Here is a 25,811-nt window from a genome sequence, read left to right as displayed (position 1 = left end):
TGGGTGGCGCTGTGTCTGCAGTTTATCCTCCCGCACTCTGGGTGTCGCTGTGTCTGCAGTTTATCCTCCCGCACTCTGGGTGTCGCTGTGTCTGCAGTTTATCCTCCCGCACTGTGGGTGGCGCTGCGGGCTGGCGGACCGGAAGCAGTGTGGTGGGCTTCCGGTGCTGGAAGATGGCGGCGAGAGGGTTTCAGACAATGAGCCCGGGCGCGGCGGCGGCCATGGCGGTTGCTCCGGGGCCTGGCCAGGGACAGGCCGCGGGCAGGATCGCAGGGGGACAGCAGCAGCAGAACATGTTCCGCTCGGCCATGCCCGGACAGGGCTACCCGGTGAGTAAGGGGGAGTGGGGGGATTTGGAGCTGGCTGGGGAGGCCTGGCCTGACCCTAGGCCCCAGAGCCAGGGAGGCCCCATGGCCTTGGCACAGCTCTCTGTGTGTGTCCCTAATAACAGGCCTGGCCTTCAGACAGCTGAGCTGAGCCTCGCTTCCTTTGTTGCTTCAGTTGGGACAGTTTGTGGCCACCCTACACTGCCTCACACTCTCCCATTGCTTCCCCCCTGCATGCTCCCTGATGTCTTTGTAACCCCCTCCCTCTGTTTCTGCAGCTTTATTTCAGATATGACTGCTATTTTTTAAATTTTAGACAGCCAGCTATGTTGAAACCCAGCAGTTCTGCAGCAGCTCTGAATTTACCAATGTAGGTCCTGAGCACTTTTGCTTTTTTGGGTGGTCTGGAGCTTTTTTGGATGGTCTGGAGCTTTTTTGGGTGGTCTGGAGCTTTTTTGGGTGGTCTGGAGCTTTTTTGGGTGGTCTGGAGCTTTTTTGGATGGTCTGGAGCTTTTTTGGGTGGTCTGGAGCTTTTTTGGATGGTCTGGAGCTTTTTTGGATGGTCTGGAGCTTTTTTGGATGGTCTGAAGCTGCTGCTTTGGATGGTCTGAAGCTTTTTCCCAGGGTGGAAGAGTCAATTACTCGGGGGCACAGGTTTAAGGGGCAAGATTTAAAGCAGATGTATGAGGCAGATTTTTTACAGAGAGAGTAGTGGGTGCCTGGAACTCGCTGCCGGGGAAGGTAGTGGAAGCGGATACGATAGTGAGTTTTAAGGGGCGTCTGAACAAATACATGAATAGGATGGGAATGGAGGGATATGGTCCCCGGAAGGGTTTTAGTTCAGTCGGGCAGCATGGTCGGTGCAGGCCTGGAGGGCCGAAGGGCCTGTTCCTGTGCTGTAATTTTCTTTGTTCTTTGGAGAGTGAAGCAGAGAAGGGGCTCCTGATAAAAGCTCACTGAACCGTTAATTCAGATCTCTCCACAAATATTACCCAGCCTGCCGGCAGTTTACAGCACTTTCTCTGTTCATCGTTGAAATCCAGGCCAGACAGGTGGTGGTGAAAAGGGGCCAAGAGAGAAAATGCTGGAAAATCTCAGCAGGTCTGGCAGAATCTGTGAGGAGAGGAAAGAGCTGATGTTTCGAGTCCAGATGACCCTTTGTCAAAGCTAAAAGGTGGTGAAAGGGGTTTACTGTAAAGATCAGGTATGGACTGGTATGAACTCGATGCAGTTCTTGGGCACAGACTGAGTGAAGGGCGGCACGGTGCCACAGTGCTTAGCACTGCTACCTCACAGCGCCAGGGACCTGGGTTCGATTCCTGCCTTGGGTGACTGTCTGCGTGGAGTTTGCACGTTCTCCCCGTGTCTGCGTGGGTTTCCTCCGGGTGCTCCGGTTTCCTCCCACACTCCAAAGATGTGCGGGTTAGGTGGATTGGCCATGCTAAATTGCCCCTTAGTGTCAGGGGGATTAGCTAAGGTAAATGCATGGGGTTATGGGGATAGGGCCTGGGTGGGATTGTGGTTGGTGCAGACTCGATGGGCTGAATGATCTCCTTCCGCACTGTAGGATTCTATGATTTCTATGACCCGGGTTCAATTCCAGCATTGAGTCACTGTCTGTGCGGAGTCTGCATGGGTGTACCCATGATGTGGAGATGCCGGCGTTGAAATTGAGTTTGTGTCTTTATATGCTCTGTTTGTGAACAGAATTCCCACTCACCTGAAGAAGGGGCTTAGAGCTCCAAAAGCTTGTGTGGCTTTTGCTACCAAATAAACCTGTTGGACTTTAACCTGGTGTTGTTAAACTTCTTACTGGGTGTACACAAACAGGAATGTGGCGGCTAGGGGATTTTCACAGTAACTTCATTGCAGTGTTAATGTAAGCCTACTTGTGACAAATAAACTGATCTAAAGCCCTCCCTTCTGTACTATCTCTCCAGCCACGATTTCATCTGCTCTTGCCCTCCGATCTCTGTATTCACCTGAGTGTGGTACAGGGAGTAATAAAGTTTTTAAAGTTTATTTATCAGTCACAAGTAGGCTTACATTAACACCGCAATGAAGTTACTGTGAACATTCCCTAGTCGCCACACTCCTGTTCGGGTACACTGAGGGAGAATTTAGCGTGGCCAATGCACCCTAACCAGCACGTCTTTCGGACTGTGGGAGGAAACCGGAGCACCCGGAGGAAACCCACGCAGACACGGGGAGAACGTGCAGACTCCACACAGACAGTGACCCAAACTGGGAATCTAACCCGGGTCCCTGACGCTGTGAGGCAGCAGTGCTAACCACTGTGCCACCATTCCGCCCCATCTGGAGATTACTTTTGAAGTGCCGCTTGCTAATTTTTTAACCAGCTCCCTAAGTTCAGACCACAGGATCACATCCCTCTTTCTACCGATGTCGCTGGTGCTGATGTGAATGCTGATTGGAGACCTGGATGCGCTGAGGCGTTGCCTGCACTCCCTGCCTGTCTCCTCTTGACTGACTGGTGGGCTGTCTGTCCCTGCCTACACTTCGGCTGCAGGGACCACACCTATAATCGTGCTGTCTTCAAAATAGTAACACTGGGTCTTCCGCATCCACCTGTGAGGACTGGCAAGGCCTCGCTTAAACATCTCACCCGTGCTTCTCCACTGCGGCACTCCCTCGGTACGACCTGGAGTGTCAGCCTTGACTATTGTGCCATAGTCCTGGAGTGGGGCTTGAACCCAAAGCCTTTTGACTCTGGGTGGGAGTGTTGCCAATAGCTAACAGAATGTGAGTCCAGCTCCATCCATTATGTGGTGGTGGGATAGGCTTGATGGGCCAGCAAGTCTTTCCTATCAGGAGATATTAGCCATGCCATGAGTGTTGCTTTGAGTTTAGGGCGGCACGGTGGCAGAGTGGTTAGCACTGCTGCCTCACAGCGCCAGGGACCCGGGTTCGATTCCTGGCCTTGGGTCACTGTCTGTGTGGAGTTTGCACCTTCTCCCCATGTCTGCGTGGGTTTCCTCCGGGTGCTCCGGTTTCCTCCCACAGTCCAAAGATGCGCAGGTTAGGTGGCTTGGCCATGCTAAATTGCCCCTTAGTGTCGGGGGACTAGCTAGGGTAAATGCATAAGGGGATAGAGCCTGGGTGGGATTGTGGTCGGTGCGGACTCAATGGGCTGAGTGGCCTCCTCCTGCACTGTAGGGATTCTATGATAGAGGTGTTTCAACCTTGAATTTCCTTCAGTAAATAACTTCCATTTCCTGTGGCAATCTGGTTACATACTGTATGTCCGAGATAGTCAAAGTGGGCATAGTGTGCAAGAACGGGCCGGAATGAAGATTCGGCAGAAGAGGTTGTGTGTGCTTGGACTATATTTCAGCTTTGATCAGAGCCGCTGGTGTGGAGGCAATTGAAAGAAATGTCAGGGTCAAATTTCACCTTGTTCCGACTGGAGGAGAAGGAAGATGCCAGCTCAGGTAAGCAGAGGAACAGAAGCAAAATACTGCGGGTGGTGGCAACCTGGAGGGCAAAGAGAAACTGCTGCAAATACTCGGGCCATCAGGCAGCATCTGTGAAGGGACAGAATTAACGGGATCACCTTCCTGAGATGTCAATTCCCTTTCTCGCCACAGATGTGGGCGGCACAGTGGTTAGCACTGCTGCCTCCCAGCGCCAGGGACCCGGATTCGATTCCCGGCTTGGGTCACTGTCTGTGTGGAGTTTGCACGTTCTCCCCGTGTCTGTGTGGGTTTCCTCCGGGTGCTCCGGTTTCCTCCCACAGTCTGAGAGACGTGCTGGTTAGGGTGCATTGGCCGTGCTAAATTGCCCCTCAATGTACCCGAACAGGAGTGTGGCGACTGGGGGATTTTCACAGTAATTTCATTGCAGTGTTAATGTCAGCCTAATAAATAAACTTTTTTTAAAAATGGCACTGAGTGTTTCCAGCATTTTTCTGAAGCGAAACATTGCGATGAGACAGAGCTGGGGCCATTTTGGATGTACGCTTTTGAGGTGGTGCCCATCTTGCCCGAATTGGAAGGTCGAAGGTTTGAGTCCCACGCTAAAGATTTGACTGTGTAATCCGGACTGGCACTCTAGTGCTGTACTGAGGGAGTGCCGCACAGTCAGAGTGTGCCACCTTTCACACGGGCTACTAAACTATCTTCTCATAGATGGAATGGGGCCTATAAAAGGTGAAGGCGGGAAAATCTGTACGGAACCAGTAGAAATGGCAGAGGTGCTTAATGAGTATTTTGCCTCAGTTTTCACAGAGGAGAAGGACCTGGGTGGATGTACTGCGGGCTTGCGGTGGACTGAAAAGATGGAGTATGTGGACTTTAACAAAGAGGTTGTGCTGGAATCTTTGGATGGCATCAAGATAGATAAGTCGCCGGGTCCGGATGGGATGTACCCCAGGTTACTGTGGGAGGCGAGGGAAGAGATTGCAGAGCCTCTGGCGATGATCTTTGCGTCATCGATGGAGACGGGAGAGGTGCTGGAGGATTGCGGATGTGGTTCCTATTTTCAAGAAGGGGAATAGGGATAGCCCAGGAAATTACCGACCGGTGAGTCTAACCTCAGTGGTTGGTAAGCTGATGGAGAAGATCCTGAGGGACAAAATTTATGAGCATTTAGAGAGGTTTAGTATGCTCAAGAATACTCAGCATGGCTTTGTCAAAGGCAGATCGTGCCTTACGAGCCTGGTGGAGTTCTTCGAAAATGTGACTAAACACATTGACGAAAGGAAAGCAGTAGATGTGGTTTATATGGATTTTAGCAAGGCGTTCGATAAGGTCCCCCATGCAAGGCTTCTAGAAAAAGTGAGAGGGCATGGGATCCAAGGGGCTGCTGCCCTGTGGATCCAGAACTGGCTTGTCCAAAGGAGGCAGAGAGTGGGTATAGATGGGTCTTTTTCTAAATGGAGGTCGGTCACCAGTGGTGTGCCCAGGGATCTGTTCTGGGACCCTTGCTGTTTGTCATTTTCATAAATGACCTGGATGAGGAAGTGGAGGGATGGGTTGGTAAGTTTGCCGACGACACGAAGGTTGGTGGGGTTGTGGATAGTCTGGAGGGATGTCAGAAGTTACAAAGGGACATAGATAGAATGCAAGACTTGGCGGAGAAGTGGCAGATGGACTTCAACCCAGATAAATGTGTAGTGGTCCATTTTGGCAGGTCAAATGGGATGAAGGAGTACAATATAAAGGGAAAGACTCTTAGTACTGTAGAGGATCAGAAGGACCTTGGGGTCCGGGTCCATAGGACTCTAAAATCGGCCCCGCAGGTGGAGGAGGTGGTTAAGAAGGCGTATGGTGTGCTGGCCTTTATCAATCGAGGGATTGAGTTTAGGAGTCCGGGAGATAATGATGCAGCTTTATAAGACCCTCGTCAGACCCCACTCGGAGTACTGTGCTCAGTTCTGGTCGCCTCATTACAGGAAGGATGTGGAAATGATTGAAAGGGTGCAGAGGAGATTTACAAGGATGTTGCCTGGATTGAGTGGCATGCCTTATGAGGATAGGCTGAGGGAGCTCGGTCTTTTCTCCTTGGAGAGACGTAGGATGAGAGGAGACCTAATAGAGGTATATAAGATGTTGAGAGGCATAGATCGGGTGGACTCTCAGAGGCTTTTTCCCAGGGTGGAAATAGCTGCTACGCGAGGACACAGGTTTAAGGTGCTGGGGGGTAGGTACAGGGGAAATGTTAGGGGGACATTTTTCACACAGAGGGTGGTGGGCGAGTGGAATCGGCTGCCGTCAGTGGTGGTGGAGGCAAACTCAATGGGGTCTTTTAAGAGACTCCTGGATGAGTACATGGAGCATAATAGGATGGAGGGTTATAGGTAGGTCTAGAAGGTAGGGATGTGTTCGGCACAACTTGTGGGGCTGAAAGGCCTGTTTTGTCCTGTAGTTTTTCTATGTTTCTAAATGCGCAAATCTATTTGAACGAGCTGGCTTGTTCCGGCCAACATTCAACCCTTCACCAACAGCACTAAACACAGATTGTCTGGTCGTTATTTCATTGCTGCTTGTGGGAATTTGCTGTGTACACCAGTTGGCTCCTGTGTTTCCTACATTACAACAGTGATTTCAAAACAGACCCCACACAGGGTCGTGATGTCTGGAGTTTCGGAAGTGCTATCCCTTTCCTTTTTTTATCCTTTTCTGTGCTACTTCTTTTTACTTGTGTTTTGTAGGGTCAGGATTGGAGCAATCCACCAACTCCTGTGCAGCAACAACTTGCATTTATACAGTGCCTCGAATGTGCGGAGTCTGCACGTTCTCCCCGTGTCTGCGTGGGTTTCCTCTGGGCGCTCCAGTTTCCTCCCAAAGTCCGAAAGACGTGCTGGTTAGGTGGATTGGCCATGCTAAATTTCCCCTTAGTATCCAAAGATGTGCAGGTTAGGTGGATTGGTCATGCTAAATTGCCCCTTAGTGTCCAAAGATGTGTAGGTTAGGTGGATTGGCCATGTTAAATTGTCCCTTAGTGCCCAAAGATGTGCAGGTTAGGTGGATTAGCCATGCTAAATTGCCCCTTAGTGTCCAAAGATGTGTAGGTTAGGTGGATTAGCCATGCTAAATTGTCCCTTAGTGTCTAAAGATGTGTAGGTTAGGTGGATTAGCCATGTTAAATTGCCCCATAGTGTCATGGGGATTAGCAGGGTAAATATGTAGGGTTACAGGGATAGGACCTCTGAATGTAGTCAACCACCTTAAGATATTTTGTGTTGTGAAAACACAAGGATGATTGAAGCAAGGTTAAAGGGGTAGGATTGAAGGAACACATTGCAGCCAGAGAGATTTAGGATGTGAGTAAGAGAGTTTATGGCTGAGCTATCTGACAGCATGGCTGCTAATGATGGGAGTGGTAAGAATCGGGGTTGTGCAGGAGGCCGGAATGGAGGCGTGTAAATAGCTTGGAGGGGTATGTCATCTTAGAGAATGCAGACAGGAAAGAAGGCTGTGGAGGGATTTGAAAACAAGGGGAGTATTTGAAAATGGCTGCAATGGGAGGGGCATTGAGCACAGTGGGTGCTGGGTGAATGGGACCTGGCGCTTGGGTTGGATGCGCAAGTTTGTGGAGGTTGGAAGACAAGAGGAGCAGCCTGGGAGTGTGTTATAGTTGAGTTTCGCTGCAATGAAGATGTGGATGAGTGTTTCAGCAGCAGACATGTTGTGGCAGGTGCTGGGGTCGATAGGTGGAAGTCGGCAGCCTTGGTGTCGGAGCAGGTTTGTGATCAGGAACAAAAAGAGAAAATGCTGGACAATCTCAGCAGGTCTGACAGCATCTGTGGAGAGAGAATCGAGCCAGCGTTTCGAGTCTGGATGACCCTTCGTCAGAACTGAGAGCAAAGCAAATCAGCGGCGATTTATCCTATTGGAGTGGGGTGGGATGGCATGGGACAAAGGGAATGTAAATGAGGATACAGAAGGCTGAAGAGGTGCTAAGAGTGTCCATTCAGTGATCAGAATGTGTGAATAGCAGAACAGAGGTACAGACTGTTAAAGGACTGCCTGGGGAATGTGGCAGTTGCCCTGAAAGGTGGGGAGCTGGAAAGGAGAAGTGAAAAAATAGAAGTGAAAAAGAAGGATGATATGGAATAAAATAAATGGAAATGGGGTGAAGGCGGAGGAGAGAGTTCATCGTTTGAATGTTCAGGAACTTATCTCGGGTCAGTCACAACGACGTGGTTGTGAATGGCCTCGTTCTACCTTGGATGGAGAGAAGCACATTTACTCGGAGTCTACTTCCTGTGGTTAGATCAAAGTAAAAAGTCTCACAACCAGGTTAAAGTCCAACAGGTTTATTTGGTAGCAAAAGCCACCAGCTTTCGGAGCGCTGCCCCTTCGTCAGGTGAATGGGAGTTCTGATCACAAACAGGGCACAAAGACACAAACTCAATTTCCTTGAATAATGATTGGAATGTGAGTCTTTACAGCTGTTAGATCAAAGGCCAGGATACCCCCGGTGTGTTTCCCAGTTGTCCAGCACTTGTGTGGAATGTTGTCCCGGCACCAAATAGTGCAGCGACAACATTCTCATCTGAGAACGCAGACAGAGACTCATGGAAGACTCCTTCAACAAACAGTTCAGCAGTCCCATTTTATTACACTGCACTGTCGGGTCAGATCTTTGTGCTCAGGGTCTCGAGTGGGACTTGAACTCTCAGGCACCCACTCCCTGTTTTGATTAACTCTACTGCCCTCCATTCCCGTTCCATCCTGAAACTCCCTATGACTGGAGACTTTGAGCTGCCAGTGAGCAGGACCACGCGACGGCAGCATCAATGCAGCTCAACGTGTTCCCGTGTCCATGGCAAAGGCAGAAAAAAGACTTCACATGAAAGAAAGGCGTGTTTATAGAGCCACCTTTCATCGAATCATAGATTCCTACAGTGCAGAAGGAGGTCATTCAACTCATCGCGTCTGCACCAACCATAATCCCACCCAGGCCCTGTCCCCATCTAGTCCCCCGAACTAAGGGGCAATTGAACGTGGCCAATCAACCTAACCCGCACACCTTTGGACTGTGGGAGCAAACCGGAGGAAACCCACGAAGACACGGGGAGAATGTGCAAACTCCACACAGACAATGGCCCAAGCTGGGAATCGAACCCGGGTCCCTGGCGCTGAGAGGCAGCAGTGGTAAGCACAGTGCCGCCCAGCGTAGAAACATACATAGAAACTCGAAGCAGGAGGAGGCCATTCGGCCCTTCTCCACCATTCATTATGATCATGGCTGATCATCAAATTCAATATCCTGATCCCTTTAGCCCTAAGAGCGATATCTAATTTCTTCTTGAAATCATAGACAGAGTTTTGCCCTCAACTACTTTCTGTGGGAGTGAATTCCACACATTCACCACCCTCTGGGTGAAGAAATTTCTCCTCACCTCAGTTCTAAAATATTTACCCCTTATCCTCAAACTATGACCCCTAGTTCTGGACTCCCCCCACCATCAGGAACATTCTTTCTGAATCTACCCTGTCTAACCCTGTTAGAATTTTATAAGTTTACCCCTTATCCTCAAACTATGACCCCTAGTTCTGGATTCCCCCACCATTGGGAACATTCTTTCTGAATCTACCCTGTCTAATCCTGTTAGAATTTTATAAGTTTCTATGAGATCCCCTCTCACTCTTCTCAACTCCAGTGAATATAATCCTAACCGAGTCAGTCTCTCCTCATATGACAGACCTGCCATCCCAGGAATCAGCCTGGTAAACCTTCGCTGCGCTCCCTCTAAAGCAAGGACATCCTTCCTCAGATAAGGACACCAAAACTGCACACAATGCTCCAGGTGTGGCCTCACCAGCACCCCATACAATTGCAGCAAAACATCCCTATCCTTATGCTCAAATTCTCTCTCAATCTTCCAGAATGCTTTGCAGGCAAAGTGTGGTCACTGTTCTCATGTCGGAAACATGGCTGCCAATTTGCGCACCGCAATTTGCCATGGCCAATCCACCCAACCCACACATCTTTGGACACTAAGGGACAATTTAGCATGGCCAATCCACCCAACCCACACATCTTTGGACACTAAGGGACAATTTAGCATGGCCAATCCACCTAACCTACACATCTTTGGACACTAAGGGGCAATTTGCCATGGCCAATCCACCCAACCCACACATCTTTGGACACTAAGGGACAATTTAGCATGGCCAATCCACCTAACCTACACATCTTTGGACACTAAGGGGCAATTTGCCATGGCCAATCCACCCAACCCACACATCTTTGGACACTAAGGGACAATTTAGCATGGCCAATCCACCTAACCTACACATCTTTGGACACTAAGGGGCAATTTAGCATGGCCAATCCACCTAACCTGCACATCTTCGGAGTGTGGGAGGAAACCGGAGCACCCGGAGGAAACCGGAGCACCCGGAGGAAACCCACGCAGACACGGGGAGAACGTGCAGACTCCACTCAGACAGTGACCCGAGGCTGGAATTGAACCCGGGTCCCTGGCGTTGTGAGGCAGCAGTGCTAACCACTGTGCCGCACAAAGAACGTTTTGAAAATGTATGGCTCTTCGGAGCTGGAGAGAGGTAGCAGTGTGTTGGAAGCAAAAATCTGCCCAAAACCCAGTTCGTTATTTTATTCAATGCCAATCCCTGGAAAATAATGGGAATGGGAGAACAACGTGAAACACTTAGATTGTGGAATGTATAACTATATCTCACCTTCCATTAACCCTGAAGAGCTCTGCATCCCTTTATCAGTGTTTCCTTGATAGCTGACGCTGAGTTTAACTCTACTTTGTTTTAGTGGGGGCATTTTATTTGTGCAGTCTGGTGTGACTTATGTGTGCTGATCTGCTCATTACAGAGGTGTGATATTATTGAAATATCGGGTTTAGCTACTGGATTGTATTTGATTGATATGTGCAGCATTTCATTACATACTGCCATCTCGCTGAGGTCCCAATTAGCCCAGATCCTTTGATAAAAGCAAAGTACTGCGGATCCTGGAATCTGAAACAAGAACAGAAACTGCTGGAAAATCTCAGCAGGTCTGATAGCATCTGTGGGGAGAGAATAGAGCCAATGTTTCGAGACTGGATGACCCTTCGTCAGAGCTCGATGTGACAAAAGTTCATCCAAACGCTGGCTCTATTCTCTCCCGATGTGGAGATGCCGGCGTTGGACTGGGGCGAACACAGTAAGAGTTTTAACAACACCAGGTTAAAGTCCAACAGGTTTATTTGGTAGCAAATACCATAAGCTTTCGGAGCGCTGCTCCTTTGTCAGATGGAGTGGAAATGTGCTCTCAAACAGTGCACAGAGACACAGAAATCAAGTTACAGAATACTGATTAGAATGCGAATCCCTACAGCCAGCCAGGTCTTAAAGGTACAGATAATGTGGGTGGAGGGAGCATTAAGCACAGGTTAAAGAGATGTGTATTGTCTCCAGACAGGATAGCCTGCAAGTCCAGGAGGCAAGCTGTGGGGGTTACTGACAATGTGACATAAATCCAACATCCCTGTTTAAGCCGTCCTCATGTGCAGAACCACATTGTCTGTATCTTTAAGACCTGGCTGGCTGTAGAGATTTGCATTCTAATCAGTATTCTGTAACTTGATTTCTGTGTCTCTGCTCCCTGTTTGAGAGCACATTTCCACTCCATCTGACGAAGGAGCAGCGCTCCGAAAGCTAATGGTATTTGCTACCAAATAAGCCTGTTGAACTTTAACCTGGTGTTGTTAAAACTCTTACTCTATTCTCTCCCCACAGATACTGTCAGACCTGCTGAGATTTTCCAGCAGTTTCTGTTTTTGAGCCCGAATCCTTTCCCTGGGACGTTTGTATTAATGATAAAATTGCCGCTGCGATGGGAAAGCATTGTCTTTATTTTCTTTTAACGATTTTGTTCGTGTGTGTGATTGTCTTTTGTCAAAGTAGCAGTTCTGGATGCTGGCAGAGGCAGGTTGGTCCCAAATGCATTCTCCTCCTGCTCCAGTACAGGTTACAGTACGATTCTGCATCTAGACACTGGTGTCCACCTGGCCAATGAAATGATCTCTCCCCAAATTCCCTTCTGCGTGTTTTTCCAGCTTTGATTCCTTGTGCCAGTCAGTGGCCGGGCGTGCTCTGTTTTTGTGAAAGTTGGCCTTCTTCACGAATCAATGCCCGGCAGGAAATTGAGGTGCACAATCTCAGCTGATGGCATCAGCGCAACCCCGAGGGAGTGTTGCGTTATCAGTCGTTCTGTCTCGGGGAGGTTTTGGCCTCGTCTTTTTGATCAGGTAGATTTGTAAAGATTCATATATAAGAGCGAGCTGAATTCTCTGGCTCTCAAGGCCCCCAGTTCAGATCCCACTCCCGGTCTTGGGCACATCAAGGCTGACACTCCAGTAGTACACCAGGTTCCATCTTTTGGATGGGGCGTTAAACTGAGACCCTGTCTGCCCCCTTGGGAGGGGTGGGGGGGCATTAGTAATCCCATGAAGAGCGGGGAGAGTTCTCCCTGGTGCCCTGCCCAATTCTTATCTCAATCAACATTGCTAAAACTGATTATCTGATCACTCTCGCGTTGCTGTTTGTTACCTGGTAAGAGAGGCAGGGGAACATACAGTACAGAGCGAGGCTGTTTGACTCACTACACGCTATGCTATGCTGGAACAAACCAAAGCACTCTCCACCGTCTTGCAGTCTTCTTCCCCAGCCTTCTACCGTCCCTTTAAAAGAAGCATTGGTTTCTGCCTTAGCAACTTGCTGTGTTAAGGCATTTCCTCCCACTCTGACAATTATTGTTGTTGCTGGCCTCTCAATCAGCGGAAATTATCTTTGGTAATTCGGAAACCTCAGCCTCCTCTCGGCCTTCTCTGCTGCGACGTGGCCTCTTATGTCTTCAGTCTCTGCGTTTAACACACTGCTGTCACCCTGAAAGCAAATTCTTCCGAATGATCCCTGCCGATTCATTGCATTTTCACATGTACTGTTCGGGTGTCGGGTTCTTCAGCACCCGTTTCTCATTTGGTCATGAAACAATTTCTACCTGTTAACATAATCCCTTGTAAGGGTGGCACAGTGGTTCGCACTGCTGCCTCACCGCGCCAGGGACCTCGGTTCGATTCCCGGCTTGGGTCACTGTCTGTGCGGAGTCTGCACATCCTCCCCATGTCTGCATGGGTTTCCTCCGGATGCTCCGGTTTCCTCCCACAGTTCAAAGATGTGCGGGTTAGTTTGACTGGCTGTGCAAAATTGTCCCTTAATGTCGGGGGACTAGCAGGGTAAATACATTGCGTTGCAGGGATAAAGTCAAATCAGAAGATCAAATCAGAATTTACTTATTAGTCACAAGTAGGCTTACATTAACACTGCAATGAAGTTACTGTGAAAATCCCCGAGTCGCCACGCTCCTGTTCGGGTACACTGAGGGAGAATTTAGCATGGCCAGTGCACCTAACCAGCACATCTTTCGGACTGTGGGGGAAAACCAGAGTACCCGGAGGAAACCCACGCAGACACGGGGAGAATGTGCAAATTCCACACAGACAGTGACCCAAGCCGGGAATCGAACCCGGGTCCCTGGTGCTGTGAGGCAGCAGTGCTAGCCACCGTGCCGCCCTGTATCGGGCCTGGGTGAGATTGTGGTCGGTGCAGACTCGATGGGCCGAATGGCCTCCTTCTGCACTGTATGGATTCTATGAAGTTGAAATCTCGATCTTCTTGCTGTGTGCTCCTGGAGAGTGAGTCAGCCTCAGGAATTAACAATGATCTCAACTGTAGTCTTTTGTGTGCTTGAAGTGACATGAACTTCTCACCATGGTGTCTGTCTATTCAATTTGGAAGAAATATTACTCAAACCAGGGGTTCAATGTGCTAATGTACCGCGGCGCGGTAGCACAGTGGTTAGCACTGCTGCTTCACAGCTCCAGGGACCCGGGTTCGATTCCCGGCTTGGGTCACTGTCTGTGTGGAGTTTGCACATTCTCCTCGTGTCTGCGTGGGTTTCCTCCGGGTGCTCCGGTTTCCTCCCACAGTCCAAAGATGTGCAGGTTAGGTTGATTGGCCATGCTAAAATTGCCCTTTAGTGTCCTGAGATGCGTAGGTTAGAGGGATTAGTGGGTAAATATGTAGGGATATGGGGTGGGGCCTGGGTGGGATTGTGGTCGGTGCAGACTCGATGGGCCGAATGGCCTCTTTCTGTACGGTAGGGTTTCTATGATTTTCTATGATTAAAACTAGTTGCACATACAAAAATTAAGCCCAGTTGAGGAGTACTAATTCTTGCCCATCAGCTCAGAGCTAGTGTATTAAAAATAACGTTTTGGAAAAGAATAAAATGGCGAGAGGTAGCATGGGGCATTTTAACTGATCAACCTTCTCATGGTGCTTAGCAACACTGCTGTCTTGAGACATATCGTTCAGGTGGGGAAGTCCACTTGGCTTACATGAGCCATCAACACACCGGTAGCTCCTCCGAATTTAGAGCAAAGGGTGAATGGGACTTGACATTGATACATCACCTGCCACCAATGCTGGACACTCCACAAGGCCGATGGAAAATCAACAGCTTGAACTCAAATTCCAGGATTCTTCAGAAGCCAAATTCTGTCCCTAGGACTGAACAGTAAATGTGATTGGTTCATGTCAAACTGCTGATAAGGGAAAATGTTGGTGACGATTTTGGGAGAAATGTGGACTCACCTCGGACAGCCTAAACAGATTTGTAGGAGGCTGGTCATGCTTGATTAACTGACTGACTGCTTCAAGATGAAGAATCTGCATTTCTAGATGGGGAATGCAGCAATTCTGCTTTATTTGGACTTGTAAAGAGTGTTTGATTAGATGCTTAAGAACTGACGGAGTGACACCATGGGCGGTGAGATGGTTAAAGGATAGAGTGGGCAAGTGCAAGCTCAAATTGCCAACCTGTGCCCTAGGCATCAGTGATCACGGTAGCACAGTGGTTAGCACTGCTGCTTCACAGCTCCAGGGTCCTGGGTTCGATTCCCGGCTCGGGTCACTGTCTGTGTGGAGTTTGCACATTCTCCTCGTGTCTGCGTGGGTTTCCTCCGGGTGCTCCGGTTTCCTCCCACAGTCCAAAGATGTGCGGGTTAGGTTGATTGGCCAGGTTAAAAATTGCCCCTTAGAGTCTTGGGATGTGTAGGTTAGAGGGATTAGCGGGTAAAATATGTGGGGGTAGGGCCTGGGTGGGATTGTGGTCGGTGCAGACTCGATGGGCCGAATGGCCTCCTTCTGCACTGTAGGGTTTCTATGATCAAACTATGAGGAAGAATGCATGAGGAGCTGGGTAAATGGAGTGGCAAGTGCAGTCCAGTGTGAACGAATAGACTGTCGGAGAAGATAATAAAGTCCATTTAAATAGACAGTCCCCTCTCCCGAATTTCTGCAAGTTTATGCATTAAAGTCTGTCTATCCTTCCTTTCCTTGCAACTTGGTTAGCACTGCTGCCTCACAGCTCCAGGGTTCTGGATTCAATTCCAGCCTTGGGTCACTGTCTGCATGGAGTTTGCACGTTCTCTGCCGTGTCTGCGTGGGTTTCACGGTGGCACAGTGGTTAGCACTGCTGCCTCACAGCGCCAGGGACCCGGGTTCAATTCCCGGCTTGGGTCACTGTCTGTGTGGAGTCTGCACATTCTCCCCGTGGCTGCATGGGATTCCTCCGGGTGCTCCGGTTTCCTCCCACACTCCAAAGATGTGCAGGTTAGGTAGATTGGCCATGCTAAATTGCCCCTTAGTGTCCAAAGATGTGCAGGTTAGGTGGATTGGCCATGCTAAATTGCCCCTTAGTGTCCAAAGATGTGTGGGTTAGGTGAATTGGCCATGCTAAATTGTCCCTTAGTGTCCAAAGATGTGTGGGTTAGGTGAATTGGCCATGCTAAATTGTCCCTTAGTGTCCAAAGATGTGCGGGTTAGGTTGATTGGCCGTGCTAAATTGCCCCTTGGTGTCAGGGGGATTAACAGGGTAAATATGTGGGGTTACAGGGTGGGATTGTGGTCAGTGCAGACTTGATGGGCTGAATGGCCTCCTTCTGCACTGTAGGATTCTATGAGAATGGCAGATTGTCCTTTCATTGATCGTGATTTACTGGCCAGAATCATGGTGCCTTTGGAACTACAATGGGAGGCTACCTGTGTGGATGGGTTGACACAATGCTGTAAGGCAAAGGGATCAGGAAGCTAATACTTTGTGAAAGGTTTGTGGGTCTGGGCTTGGACCCAATTGTGTCACTTGCTGCTTGGAGCTACTCCTACCAGGAGATCTGAGGTCCAGGTGTGGCATTGGAGTAGTTTAACTTTTCAGGTTAGAATGAGGAGGGAGGATGAAAAATATGTCAAGACAAAGCTTCTGGGTTGTCTTTGTCTTCCTGCAGTGTAGGTTGCAGTTCTCATTCACACTGAGGCCTGTGTGATAGTTGGATTCACTGCTCAAATTCATATCGAATCCAAGCAATCTGCCACGTGGGTGCTCTACCTCGGACGGTGTTACACGTACGGAAGACCAATCAGTCTTTGTTCTTTCCACTGGTGCTAAAAGGAGATCATGCAGCGCTGATTGAAGTAGATATCCTGTAGATTGGACTGTTCAGCCCTGAATGAAACTGAACTCCTCTGGCACGCTCTTACACTGAAATAATATTGAATGCAGGTTGTGTATCTTAGTTTGTGACTGGCTTGACTTGATGCCAATGTCACTGGAGCGAAAGGAACTCATTCAATCGTTTTTTTCTGTGTATTTTCCACTCCACGGGATAATTATTGATGTTTTGGCTTTCTAGCCCGTCCATAAAGCACTCCCTTTTGAGAAAGCACTGAGTCCCCACTCCGAAACACTGCTTTTGAAACAAAGAACTTGCATGGAAGCAGCTGCCTCGTGAGCTCGGGGATGTCTGAAAGGGTTTTTACAGCCAATCGAGTGCTAGTTCAGTGATTTTGACTGAGGGAGGAATGTTGACGGGGACATTGACAGGGGCGCAGGGGAGGAATGTTGGCAGAGTCAAAAGGGAGGAACATTGTCCGGGGCATTGGGGGGTGGGGAGGGAGGAATGTTGTCTGGGGGGGGTGGGGGGAGACATGTTGTCTGGGGCACAGGGGGGGGAACGTTGTCTGGGGCACAGGGGGGGGAACGTTGTCTGGGGCACGGGGGGGGGGGGGAACGTTGTCTGGGGCACGGGGGGGGAACGTTGTCTGGGGCACGGGGGGGGGGAAAGTTGTCTGGGGCACGGGGGGGGGAAACGTTGTCTGGGGCACGGGGGGGAACGTTGTCTGGGGCACGGGGGGGGGAACGTTGTCTGGGGCACGGGGGGGGAACGTTGTCTGGGGCACGGGGGGAGGAACGTTGTCTGGGGCACGGGGGGAGGAACGTTGTCTGGGGCACGGGGGGGAGGAACGTTGTCTGGGGCACGGGGGGAGGAACGTTGTCTGGGGCACGGGGGGAGGAACGTTGTCTGGGGCACGGGGGGAGGAACGTTGTCTGGGGCACGGGGGGTTTGCCGGGGGGGGGGCGGGGTTTGCCCATTGGGGAGGGGGGAGGAATGTTGGCTGGCGGGGGGGGGGGGATCGTTGTCCGGGGGGGAGGGGTGGTTGAAGGGGACTTGGAGGAGGAATCACCTGCCCTTTGAACAGTGCCATTGGGTCGATTACGCTGACTTTCGGGAAGCAGATGGGACTCCGGCTTCATGTCTCACCCCAGGGAGGGCACCGTCGATAGTGCAGCACTCCCTCAGTACTGCACTGCCAGCCTCGATTCTGTGCTGAGGTCTCTGGCGCAGGACTTGAATCCACAGCCTGCATCCAATACAAGAGTACTGAGCCGTGGCTGACACCAGGCAAACTTGCTAATATGCAGCAAAGTGAGCGAAAGCTGCCACACCTGGCATGGCATTGATTTGAGGCTGCCTCTGTCTCTGTGAAGCAGCTTTCTATGGCAAAGGCACTATGTGAATGGAAGTTGCTGTTCTGGGTATCGTTCATCGGCCATTTCCCGAGCACATACCTTTTTGCTGTTCTGCCGGCTGGATGACGGTTTTGAAATATTTTATTCTTCATTTGAAACTCTCCCTCCGATTGAATGGGATAGAATTGCACCGATTCAGCTGCCGTTGTGCCCCGTGTTCAAGGCTTTTCCTCGTTGCCCTTCGCCCCTGACAATTGTTTCTGCTGAGTGCAGGCAGGTCCTTTCTTCTCTTTTGAGCCTTGATGCTAATTAGCTGCGACCTGCAAGAGCAGGAGTACGGAGCTGAAAGGCATGCACAAGTGACGTGACAACTGCTGTTACAAGGTCTTTCATTGATTCATTTCTTTGTGGTGTTTGGAACACACGTCGTAGGGCCTTGGACCGAACAATATACGGCATCTTCTGGCACGTCAGTCGCTCCTGTAGTTTGACTGTTGATTTGCTGGATTTCTTGTAAAGTTAAGGCAGCCGCATCTTTCCCCCACAATAAAATGTCGGATGCCCAAGAGCGACAGCATCAGCTTGCTAAACGAGGGTGCAGTGAAGTAGAGTCTCGCACACGGACAAAGGGTGTTTGAAAGGACACGGCGTGGCATGCAGTCAGCAACCAGGAGTAAAACTCTTTGAATTTCTTGCTCACGGTTTGGTAAGAGTCTGCTCTCAAATTAACCAGCCTTTTATTTCTGACAGTGATGGCAGATATTTTCTCTCTCTCTCTCGTAATGCAGCATTTTGGGTCCCAGTGGCTTCTCAGTCAACTGACTCCTGTCCGAAAGAGGGGAAAGGGTTGCATTCCCCCCCCCCCCCCCTCAGCTGATGCATTGACTGCAGAATTGGTTGCAGCCTCCTGTGCAGTCTGCCGGACAATCGGATTGATACGTGCCTTGCTCCAACAAGCTGGTACCTGCATACTGGCTTAATTGTCTGCCGATGACATTTTGTCCCCCCCCCATGCAACTCATCTTTATTGGCTATTTTTCTAAAGTTTTCCCCCCCCTCAACTCACCCTCTTTATTTTTCCCCTGCTTCCTCCCTCCCTCCCCCCTCCACTACCACACATGTTGGGTCGCATTGTAGCAATCTCCAGCTGTGCTGACCTGTCAGTTTTGTGTCCTTGTGCTGTGGATTACAATTCAGATGAAACTTGCCTGTAAATTTGCATGCTTGAAAATGTAAATGACCAACTGTTACCACCCCTCGCCCCCTCCCCAATTATTCTGCACCATAGCACGGTGCATCCTTGTCTATAGCCAATATATATCTTCTTCCCCACCACACCTTTTCCAAAATAGGTCTTTAATGTCAACTGAAGTACAAGTTTGATGGGGGCTCTTAGTGTTGTCCCATTTCGAGCAGTACCTGGCCCCCATTCAACCCTCCCCGCCCATTTCCCAAAAAGCGTTTGATCGGTTAATGTGCGAAGTTACCTCACAAACAGTTCTGGGTTTAATACCAAGTCGGTGGTTGCTGTGTCTTGTAAACTGAGCTTGCTGCTGCCTGATCTTCGGCTGGTATAGAGGGATATTGGCCAAACGCAGGCAATTGGGACAAGCTTTGGGGTTTTAAAAAAAAAGGGCGGCATGGACAAGTTGGGCCGAAGGGCCTGTTTCCATGCTGTAAACCTCTATGACTCTCTGGTTGTTTTGTTCAGGGGTGGGTGCCAGGCTCAGTTTTGCCGAATGTGTGTGTGCTGGAGGAATGTTGAGGCTCGTGGCATTTTCTCATCAAAGATCAGAACGTTGGTGTGGTCTGGGAGTTCGGGTTTGTTGACTTCCCGATGAGGCCAAATCCTTTCCCGTGTGTCATTTTGTTCTTTTTCCATTTCACTAGCGCCCAGGGATGCCTCCGGGCAGCCGCATGCCACCTCAAGGTGCTTCCATGGGTCCGCCGGGCCCTTCATATGGCGGGAGTCCAGCAGTGCGACCAGGCATGCCTCAGTCGATGATGGACCAGTCTCGCAAGCGGCCAGCCCCTCAGCAGATTCAACAAGTGCAGCAACAAGCAGCCCAGAACCGCAATCACAAGTAGGTCCGATAGCTCTTCAGTTAAGTCTCTCGAAACTCCAGTGCCGACGAACGTTGCCAAAAATGAGGTACTTTGAAACGGTCAGCGTCGCAAGAGACGAGGAGAATGGCGTTGTCCACACTACCCATGGATTAAAATTCCATCAATATTCATCCCGGTAAAACACTGACACATTCAGGCACCGGCAGCCTTCAAATGCCTGACCTGAGTGAGTTGAGGAAGTGTTGGCTCGCTGTTCTCCTGTGAGGGACATCACAGCCGAACTGGATATAGGGCAATCCTGCCTCCATTCAACAGCCATTTGTGTACCTGGAGAAAGATCAGGAGCAGGGTGATATTCCCAATCCTCCCTCTCTCTCTCTCTCGCCCCCCGCCCCCTCCCCCCCCCCCCCCCCCCCCCCCCCCCCCCCAAACAACCTCTCCAGCACAAAGCATACCCCATAATTGCTCAATGGTTTTTTTACCCTGTTAGCTAGTCTTAACAGCAAATGCCATGCCTCCAGAGAGTAGCACAATGACCTCTTTCAAATAAAATCAATGTCCCTCATACTTCAGCAATCCTGCACACCTCATCTCAGCCATTCAGCTCTATTATTTCATCGTGCTTTTTGTTACTGTCTGTTAGTACAGAGAAACTGCATATATTAAGCTGATCTTTCTCTACACCTTATCTGTAACTGTAATACTATATTCTACACCCTCTCCTTTCCTTCTCCCCTATGTACTCTATGAGTGGTATGTTTTGTCTGTGCAGCGCGCAAGAAACAATACTTTTCACTCTATCCCAATACATGTGACAATAATAAATCAAATCAAATATTAAGCTGATCTTTCTCTACACCCTAGCTATGACTGTAACACTACATTCTGCACCCTCTCCTTTCCTTCTCCCCTATGTGCTCTATGAACGGTATGCTTTGTCTGTATAGTGCGCAAGAAACAATACTTTTCACTATACTAATACATGTGACAAAAATCAAATCAAAAAGAGATGATAAAAGTGGATAAATACATTGCTCCTTGAGCAAGCTGTCCATTCTCCAGTGTTTATTGCGGATGTCAGTGTTGCCACAAGTTTACTCACTTTAAACGATTGTCCATACTGAGTGTGGACAGTGTAAGTGGTGGCGGCTATCATTCAGAAGCCCGACCACCGCTGTTTGCTGCGGCCAGGTTTGAGCACTACACGTCACCGCTGTATTTTGGGGCTGATTTCTCATCTCCTGATCACCATCTCGTGACTTTTTATCAAAGTGCACACATATGCCTGTTAAATTAATGGCAGGAGTCAGATTTGCTTTCATTCCTACTGCTCTTGTGCCACCAAATAACCTACGGACAGTCATTGCCTTGATCTACACTTGGACCAGGCACCAGCTAGCTGCTGTGTGGTTGAGGAGTGGCAGGTCGAGAACTGGGTGACTTTGGGCACAACTGCCAATAAGAAAGGAGCAGCAAAAATTGGTGCCTTCTGGGGCAGATGATGAGGCAATTAGGTAGGAAAACAGTTTAAAAGCATTAAAAATCCGTTGAGAATCAAGTTCCTAATCCACAAATGCTTTCCCCTCGCAATAATTGCGTGATCTCATTTTGACCTGATATTTGATCAGTTTTATGATGAATCTGCAGAGGTTGCTGGGAGCTGGGGTCAAGTTTCTCAGCTTGTTGTTTTGGCAAGTGGTTCAATGTCTCTTTCTGCCAGGTAACCCGTGATGGTGCCTTGAACGTCGAGCGGTCATTGCATTCTGCCTGAATATTAAGCAGACTTCATTTTGGAGCGGCTAATTTTGGAAGATCAGTTGCTAGGGTAACATGTTTATTCTTTCATTTGAATAGTGCGAAGAAGAAGAAAATGGCCGATAAAATTCTACCTCAGCGAGTAAGTACATTTTTTTTTTCTTGTCGTGAAAGGTTCTACTCCAAAAGTTTTGAACTTGTTTCAAAAAAAAAGTGATATTTGGAAACCATTCTATATCTGAAGGCTGGCTAGATGAACTGATTGTAAACCTTTTGTCGACCAACGTTTATCAAGTGGCTGTGGGGCGCAAAGTATTTTTTTGGCTCAGAGTTCCAGGCTCCTGCAATGGATTTGTTATGGACCTTGAAGGTTCAATCCTCTTCCCGGGCGTTCTGGTTCAGCTTGCAACAGTTGCTGGAATTCGCCACACGAGTACAGAGGTTTTCTTTGTGTCTGCTAAAGGCACTGCGGCTTTGGTCTTCCCCATTGTTGAATGGGAGGAGATTCCAACCCCTTAAAAGCTGGACGAGCGGCCTGGCAAAGCAGAAACAATGGAAGGGTCGGGTGGCAGCAGAGCCCTTTTCATAGAATTATAGAATCCCTACGGTGCAGGAGGCCATTCGGCCCATCGAGTCTGCACTGACTGCAATCCCACCCAGGCCCCCTCCCAGTAATCTCACCCAGGCCCTCTCCCCGTAATCCCATGTATTTACCCTAGCTCCCCCTGACACTAAGGGACAATTTAGCATGGCCAATCTACCTAACCTGCACATCTTTGGACACTAAGGGGCAATTTAGCATGGCCAATCCACCTAACCTACACATCTTTGGATGCTAAGGGGCAATTTAGCATGGCCAATCCACCTAACCTTCACATCACTGGAAACTAAGGGGCAATTTAGCACGGCCAATCCACCTAACCTACACATCTTTGGATGCTAAGGGGCAATTTAGCATTGCCAATCTACCTAACCCGCGCATCTTTGGACACTAAGGGGCAATTTAGCATGGCCAATCCACCTAACCCGCACATCTTTGGACTGTGGGAGGAAACCCGAGCACCCGGAGGAAACCCACGCAGACACAGGGTGAATGTGCAAACTCCGCACAGACAGTCACCCAAGCTGGGAATCGAACCCGGGTCCCTAGTACTGTGAGGCAACAGTGCTAACCCACTGTGCCACCGTGCCGCCTGTACCTTCTTCAGATCATGTCTTCAAGGTGTGCTGCTTGAGGAAAAGGAGGCGTCTCAGTCTTTGTGGTCCCTGAGGGAATCCAGTGGTGGGCAGGAAGGGGGAGGCCATTGCTGGGGTTCTCTGGCCACGACTAGTGCAACCATTCAAGGGTGGTCCCGTACAGCTAGACAGGCTGTAGGCAGGTCGAAGAGGAGGAGGGAGAATGTGCCACTAGCAGCGAGAATGTCATTTGTGGAATTTGGGATGGCACAGTGGTTAGCACTGCTGCCTCACAGCACCAGGGACCCAGGTTCGATTCCTGGCTTGGGTCACTGTCTGTGTGGAGTCTGCACGTTCTCCCCGTGTCTGCGTGGGTTTCCTCCGGGTGCTCCGGTTTCCTCCCACAGTCCAAAGATGTGCGGGTGAGGTGGATTGGCCATGGTACATTAACCTTTGGTGTCAGGGGGACTAGCTAGGGTAGATTTATGGGGATAGGGCCTGGGTGGGTGTGGGTGCCTCCTTCTGCACTGTAGGGACTCTATAAAGAACAGCTTTGGTTATCATCAGCGCTGATCCTTGTGCACATTCTCCTTTTTGTTATAGATTCGGGAGCTGGTTCCAGAATCTCAAGCCTACATGGATTTGCTGGCGTTTGAGAGGAAGCTCGACCAGACTATAATGAGAAAACGTCTGGACATTCAGGAAGCATTGAAAAGACCAATAAAGGTAAAGCCCCGTTATTTGGTAATTATCTGTACTTTGACCTCCTCAAGCCTCCATATTTCAGAAATCAGGCTGACATTTTTAAACAAGTGTCAACAACGCGTTAAACTGTCTCTGAAAATGAGGCGTGAGCTTGACCACAGCCAAAGTACTGCATACAGTTCTGGTCACTGCATTCCGTGATCGCACTGGAGAGGGTACAAAGGAGCTTTACGAGGATGTCGCCTGGACTGGAGAATTATAGTTGCGAGGAAAGATTGGTGAGGGTAGAGTTGTTTTCTTTGAAACTGAGGAGAGATTTAATTGAGGTGTGTACCATTATGAAGGACTTGGATAGTGTGTGTTTTAAGCACCTAAGCAGAGAGGTGAATAACCAAGGGGCATAGATTTCAAGTAATTTGTGGAAGGATTAGAGGGGAGTTGACCCAGAGGGTGGTGGGGGTCTGAAACTCGCTGTTTGAAAGGGTGGTGGAGACAAACAGCCCCGTCGCATTTAGTAAAAGCACCTCTGACTGCATTTGATGTGTCGTAACCTCCAGGACTCGTGACCCGGGTGGGAGGTGGGGTTAGGATGGAAAATGTTTTTTGGCCTGCACGGATGCAGCTGACTGGCCGCCTCCTGTGTTGTAAATCTTCCTATGAGAGATCTGTGTGTTACACGGCAACAGCTTCATTCTTTGTCATTATTCACTGCAATGTAATGTTGTCTTTGCATGCCCGTTTAGATTGTGGCCTCTTATTTTCAAAATCTACGGCTAGCATTTATCATAGTTTATCATTTCATGAAGTATGCAAACTTTGGATAGAATAAGGGCGGCACGGTGGCACAGTGGTTAGCACTGCTGCCTCTCGACGCCAGGGACCCGGGTTCGATTCCCGGCTTGGGTCTGTGTGAAGTTTGTACATTCTCCCCATGTCTGCGTGGGTTTCCTCCGGGTGCTCCGGTTTCCTCCCACAGTCCAAAGATGTGCAGGTTGGGTGGATTGGCCATGCTAAATTGCCCCTTGGTGTCAGGCGGACTTGCTAGGGTAAATGCATGGGGATAGGGCCTGGCTGAAAGTGGGGTCGGTGCAAACCTGATGGGCAGAATGACCTCTGGCACTGTAGAATTCCATGATTCTATGTAACATGCATCACAGCATGACTTGCAGAACATCTTCATGTGTTTGGAAGCATTTTCTATCCCCAGAGTAAACACTTGGGTGAGGTGCTGTACCATTCCCTGTACAATGGAACCGTTCCCCTTGGAGAGGAGTTCAAAACCTAACCAACATAAGCAGAGGAATAGAGAGTGATTCCAATCCTTTCTAAAGCAATCAAAATGCTGCCAGAAGATGTATTCTATACCCGGGAAACCCGTGTGGTTTCCGCATTCACTTGGTTTTAAGCCCCTTTAATACAGTGATATTCCTGCATAACAGGAAACAAAAACTATTTCTAAAGCTCCCCCTCTTTTTTTCCTCAGCAAAAGCGAAAGCTTCGAATATTTATTTCTAATACATTCAACCCTGCAAAACCTGACGCAGAAGATGGAGAAGGAACCGTGGCATCCTGGGAACTTCGGGTCGAAGGCAGGCTGCTCGAAGACGTAAGACTTTGATTTCTCTTTCTCCCTCCTCTCCCGCACATTCTCCCCATGTTGAGCTTCTACAGAATTTCTCTCTGATATCTTCGCCAGAGAGTTGGCTGGAGTTGGGGGTGCATCTCAGATTCCCCCTGCAACGCATGTATCCATGGAGAGGCAATGACCTAGCGGTATTATTGGAGACTATTAATCCAGAAACCCAGCTGATGTTCTGGGAACCTGGGTTCAAATCCCGCCACGGCAGATGGTGGAATTTGAATTCAGTTAAAAAAAAATTAAGAATCTACTGATGACCATGCAACCATTGTTGGAAAAACCCATCTGGTTCACTAATGTCCTTTAGGGATGGAAATCTGCCGTCCTTACCCGGTCTGGCCTACATGTGACTCCAGATCCACAGCAACTGCCCTCGGGCAACTAGGGATGGGCAATGAATGCTGGCCAGCCAGGGACGCCCATGTCCCATGAATGAAAAATAAAAAACTTCCACGTTCCTTCGCAACTGTATGATGAATAAGATGGTCAGGTGTCTGGAGTTTTGGGCCCCAATTCCACTTCATTTTGATTGTAAATGACCTGCTGGAATACTGTGAAGAGTTTTGGTCCCCTTATCAAAGGAAAGATGCACTGGAATTGGAGGCAGTCCAGAGAAGGTTCACTCGATCGATCCTGAGTATGGAGGGATTTTCTTATGAGGAGAGGTGGAGTGGGTTGGGCCTGTACTCATTGGAGTTTAGAAGAATGAGAGGCCTTATTGAGATACATAGGATTCTCAGGGAGCTTGACGGGGAGATACTGGTCCTAGACTCTCCCGCAAGGAG

At 49.4% G+C, this 25,811-nt stretch overlaps 1 protein-coding gene across 1 annotated transcript in view; it reads left to right on the top strand.

The window, feature by feature from the left end:
* Window positions 1–146: 146 nt before the first annotated feature.
* LOC144481904 (SWI/SNF-related matrix-associated actin-dependent regulator of chromatin subfamily D member 1) overlaps window positions 147–25,811 on the top strand; it is a 59,718-nt gene continuing 34,053 nt past the window's right edge. The window contains exons 1-5 of the mRNA XM_078201070.1: window positions 147–329; window positions 19,575–19,768; window positions 21,606–21,648; window positions 23,286–23,408; window positions 24,871–24,993. Of these exons, the coding sequence (XP_078057196.1) occupies window positions 174–329; window positions 19,575–19,768; window positions 21,606–21,648; window positions 23,286–23,408; window positions 24,871–24,993 (639 nt within the window). The 5' untranslated portion in view covers window positions 147–173. The remainder of the gene's footprint in view (window positions 330–19,574; window positions 19,769–21,605; window positions 21,649–23,285; window positions 23,409–24,870; window positions 24,994–25,811) is intronic.

Source organism: Mustelus asterias, chromosome X (assembly GCF_964213995.1).
Source record: "Mustelus asterias chromosome X, sMusAst1.hap1.1, whole genome shotgun sequence".
Classification (NCBI taxonomy): Eukaryota; Metazoa; Chordata; class Chondrichthyes; order Carcharhiniformes; family Triakidae; genus Mustelus; species Mustelus asterias.
This window is presented reverse-complemented; position numbering and strand designations above follow the sequence as displayed.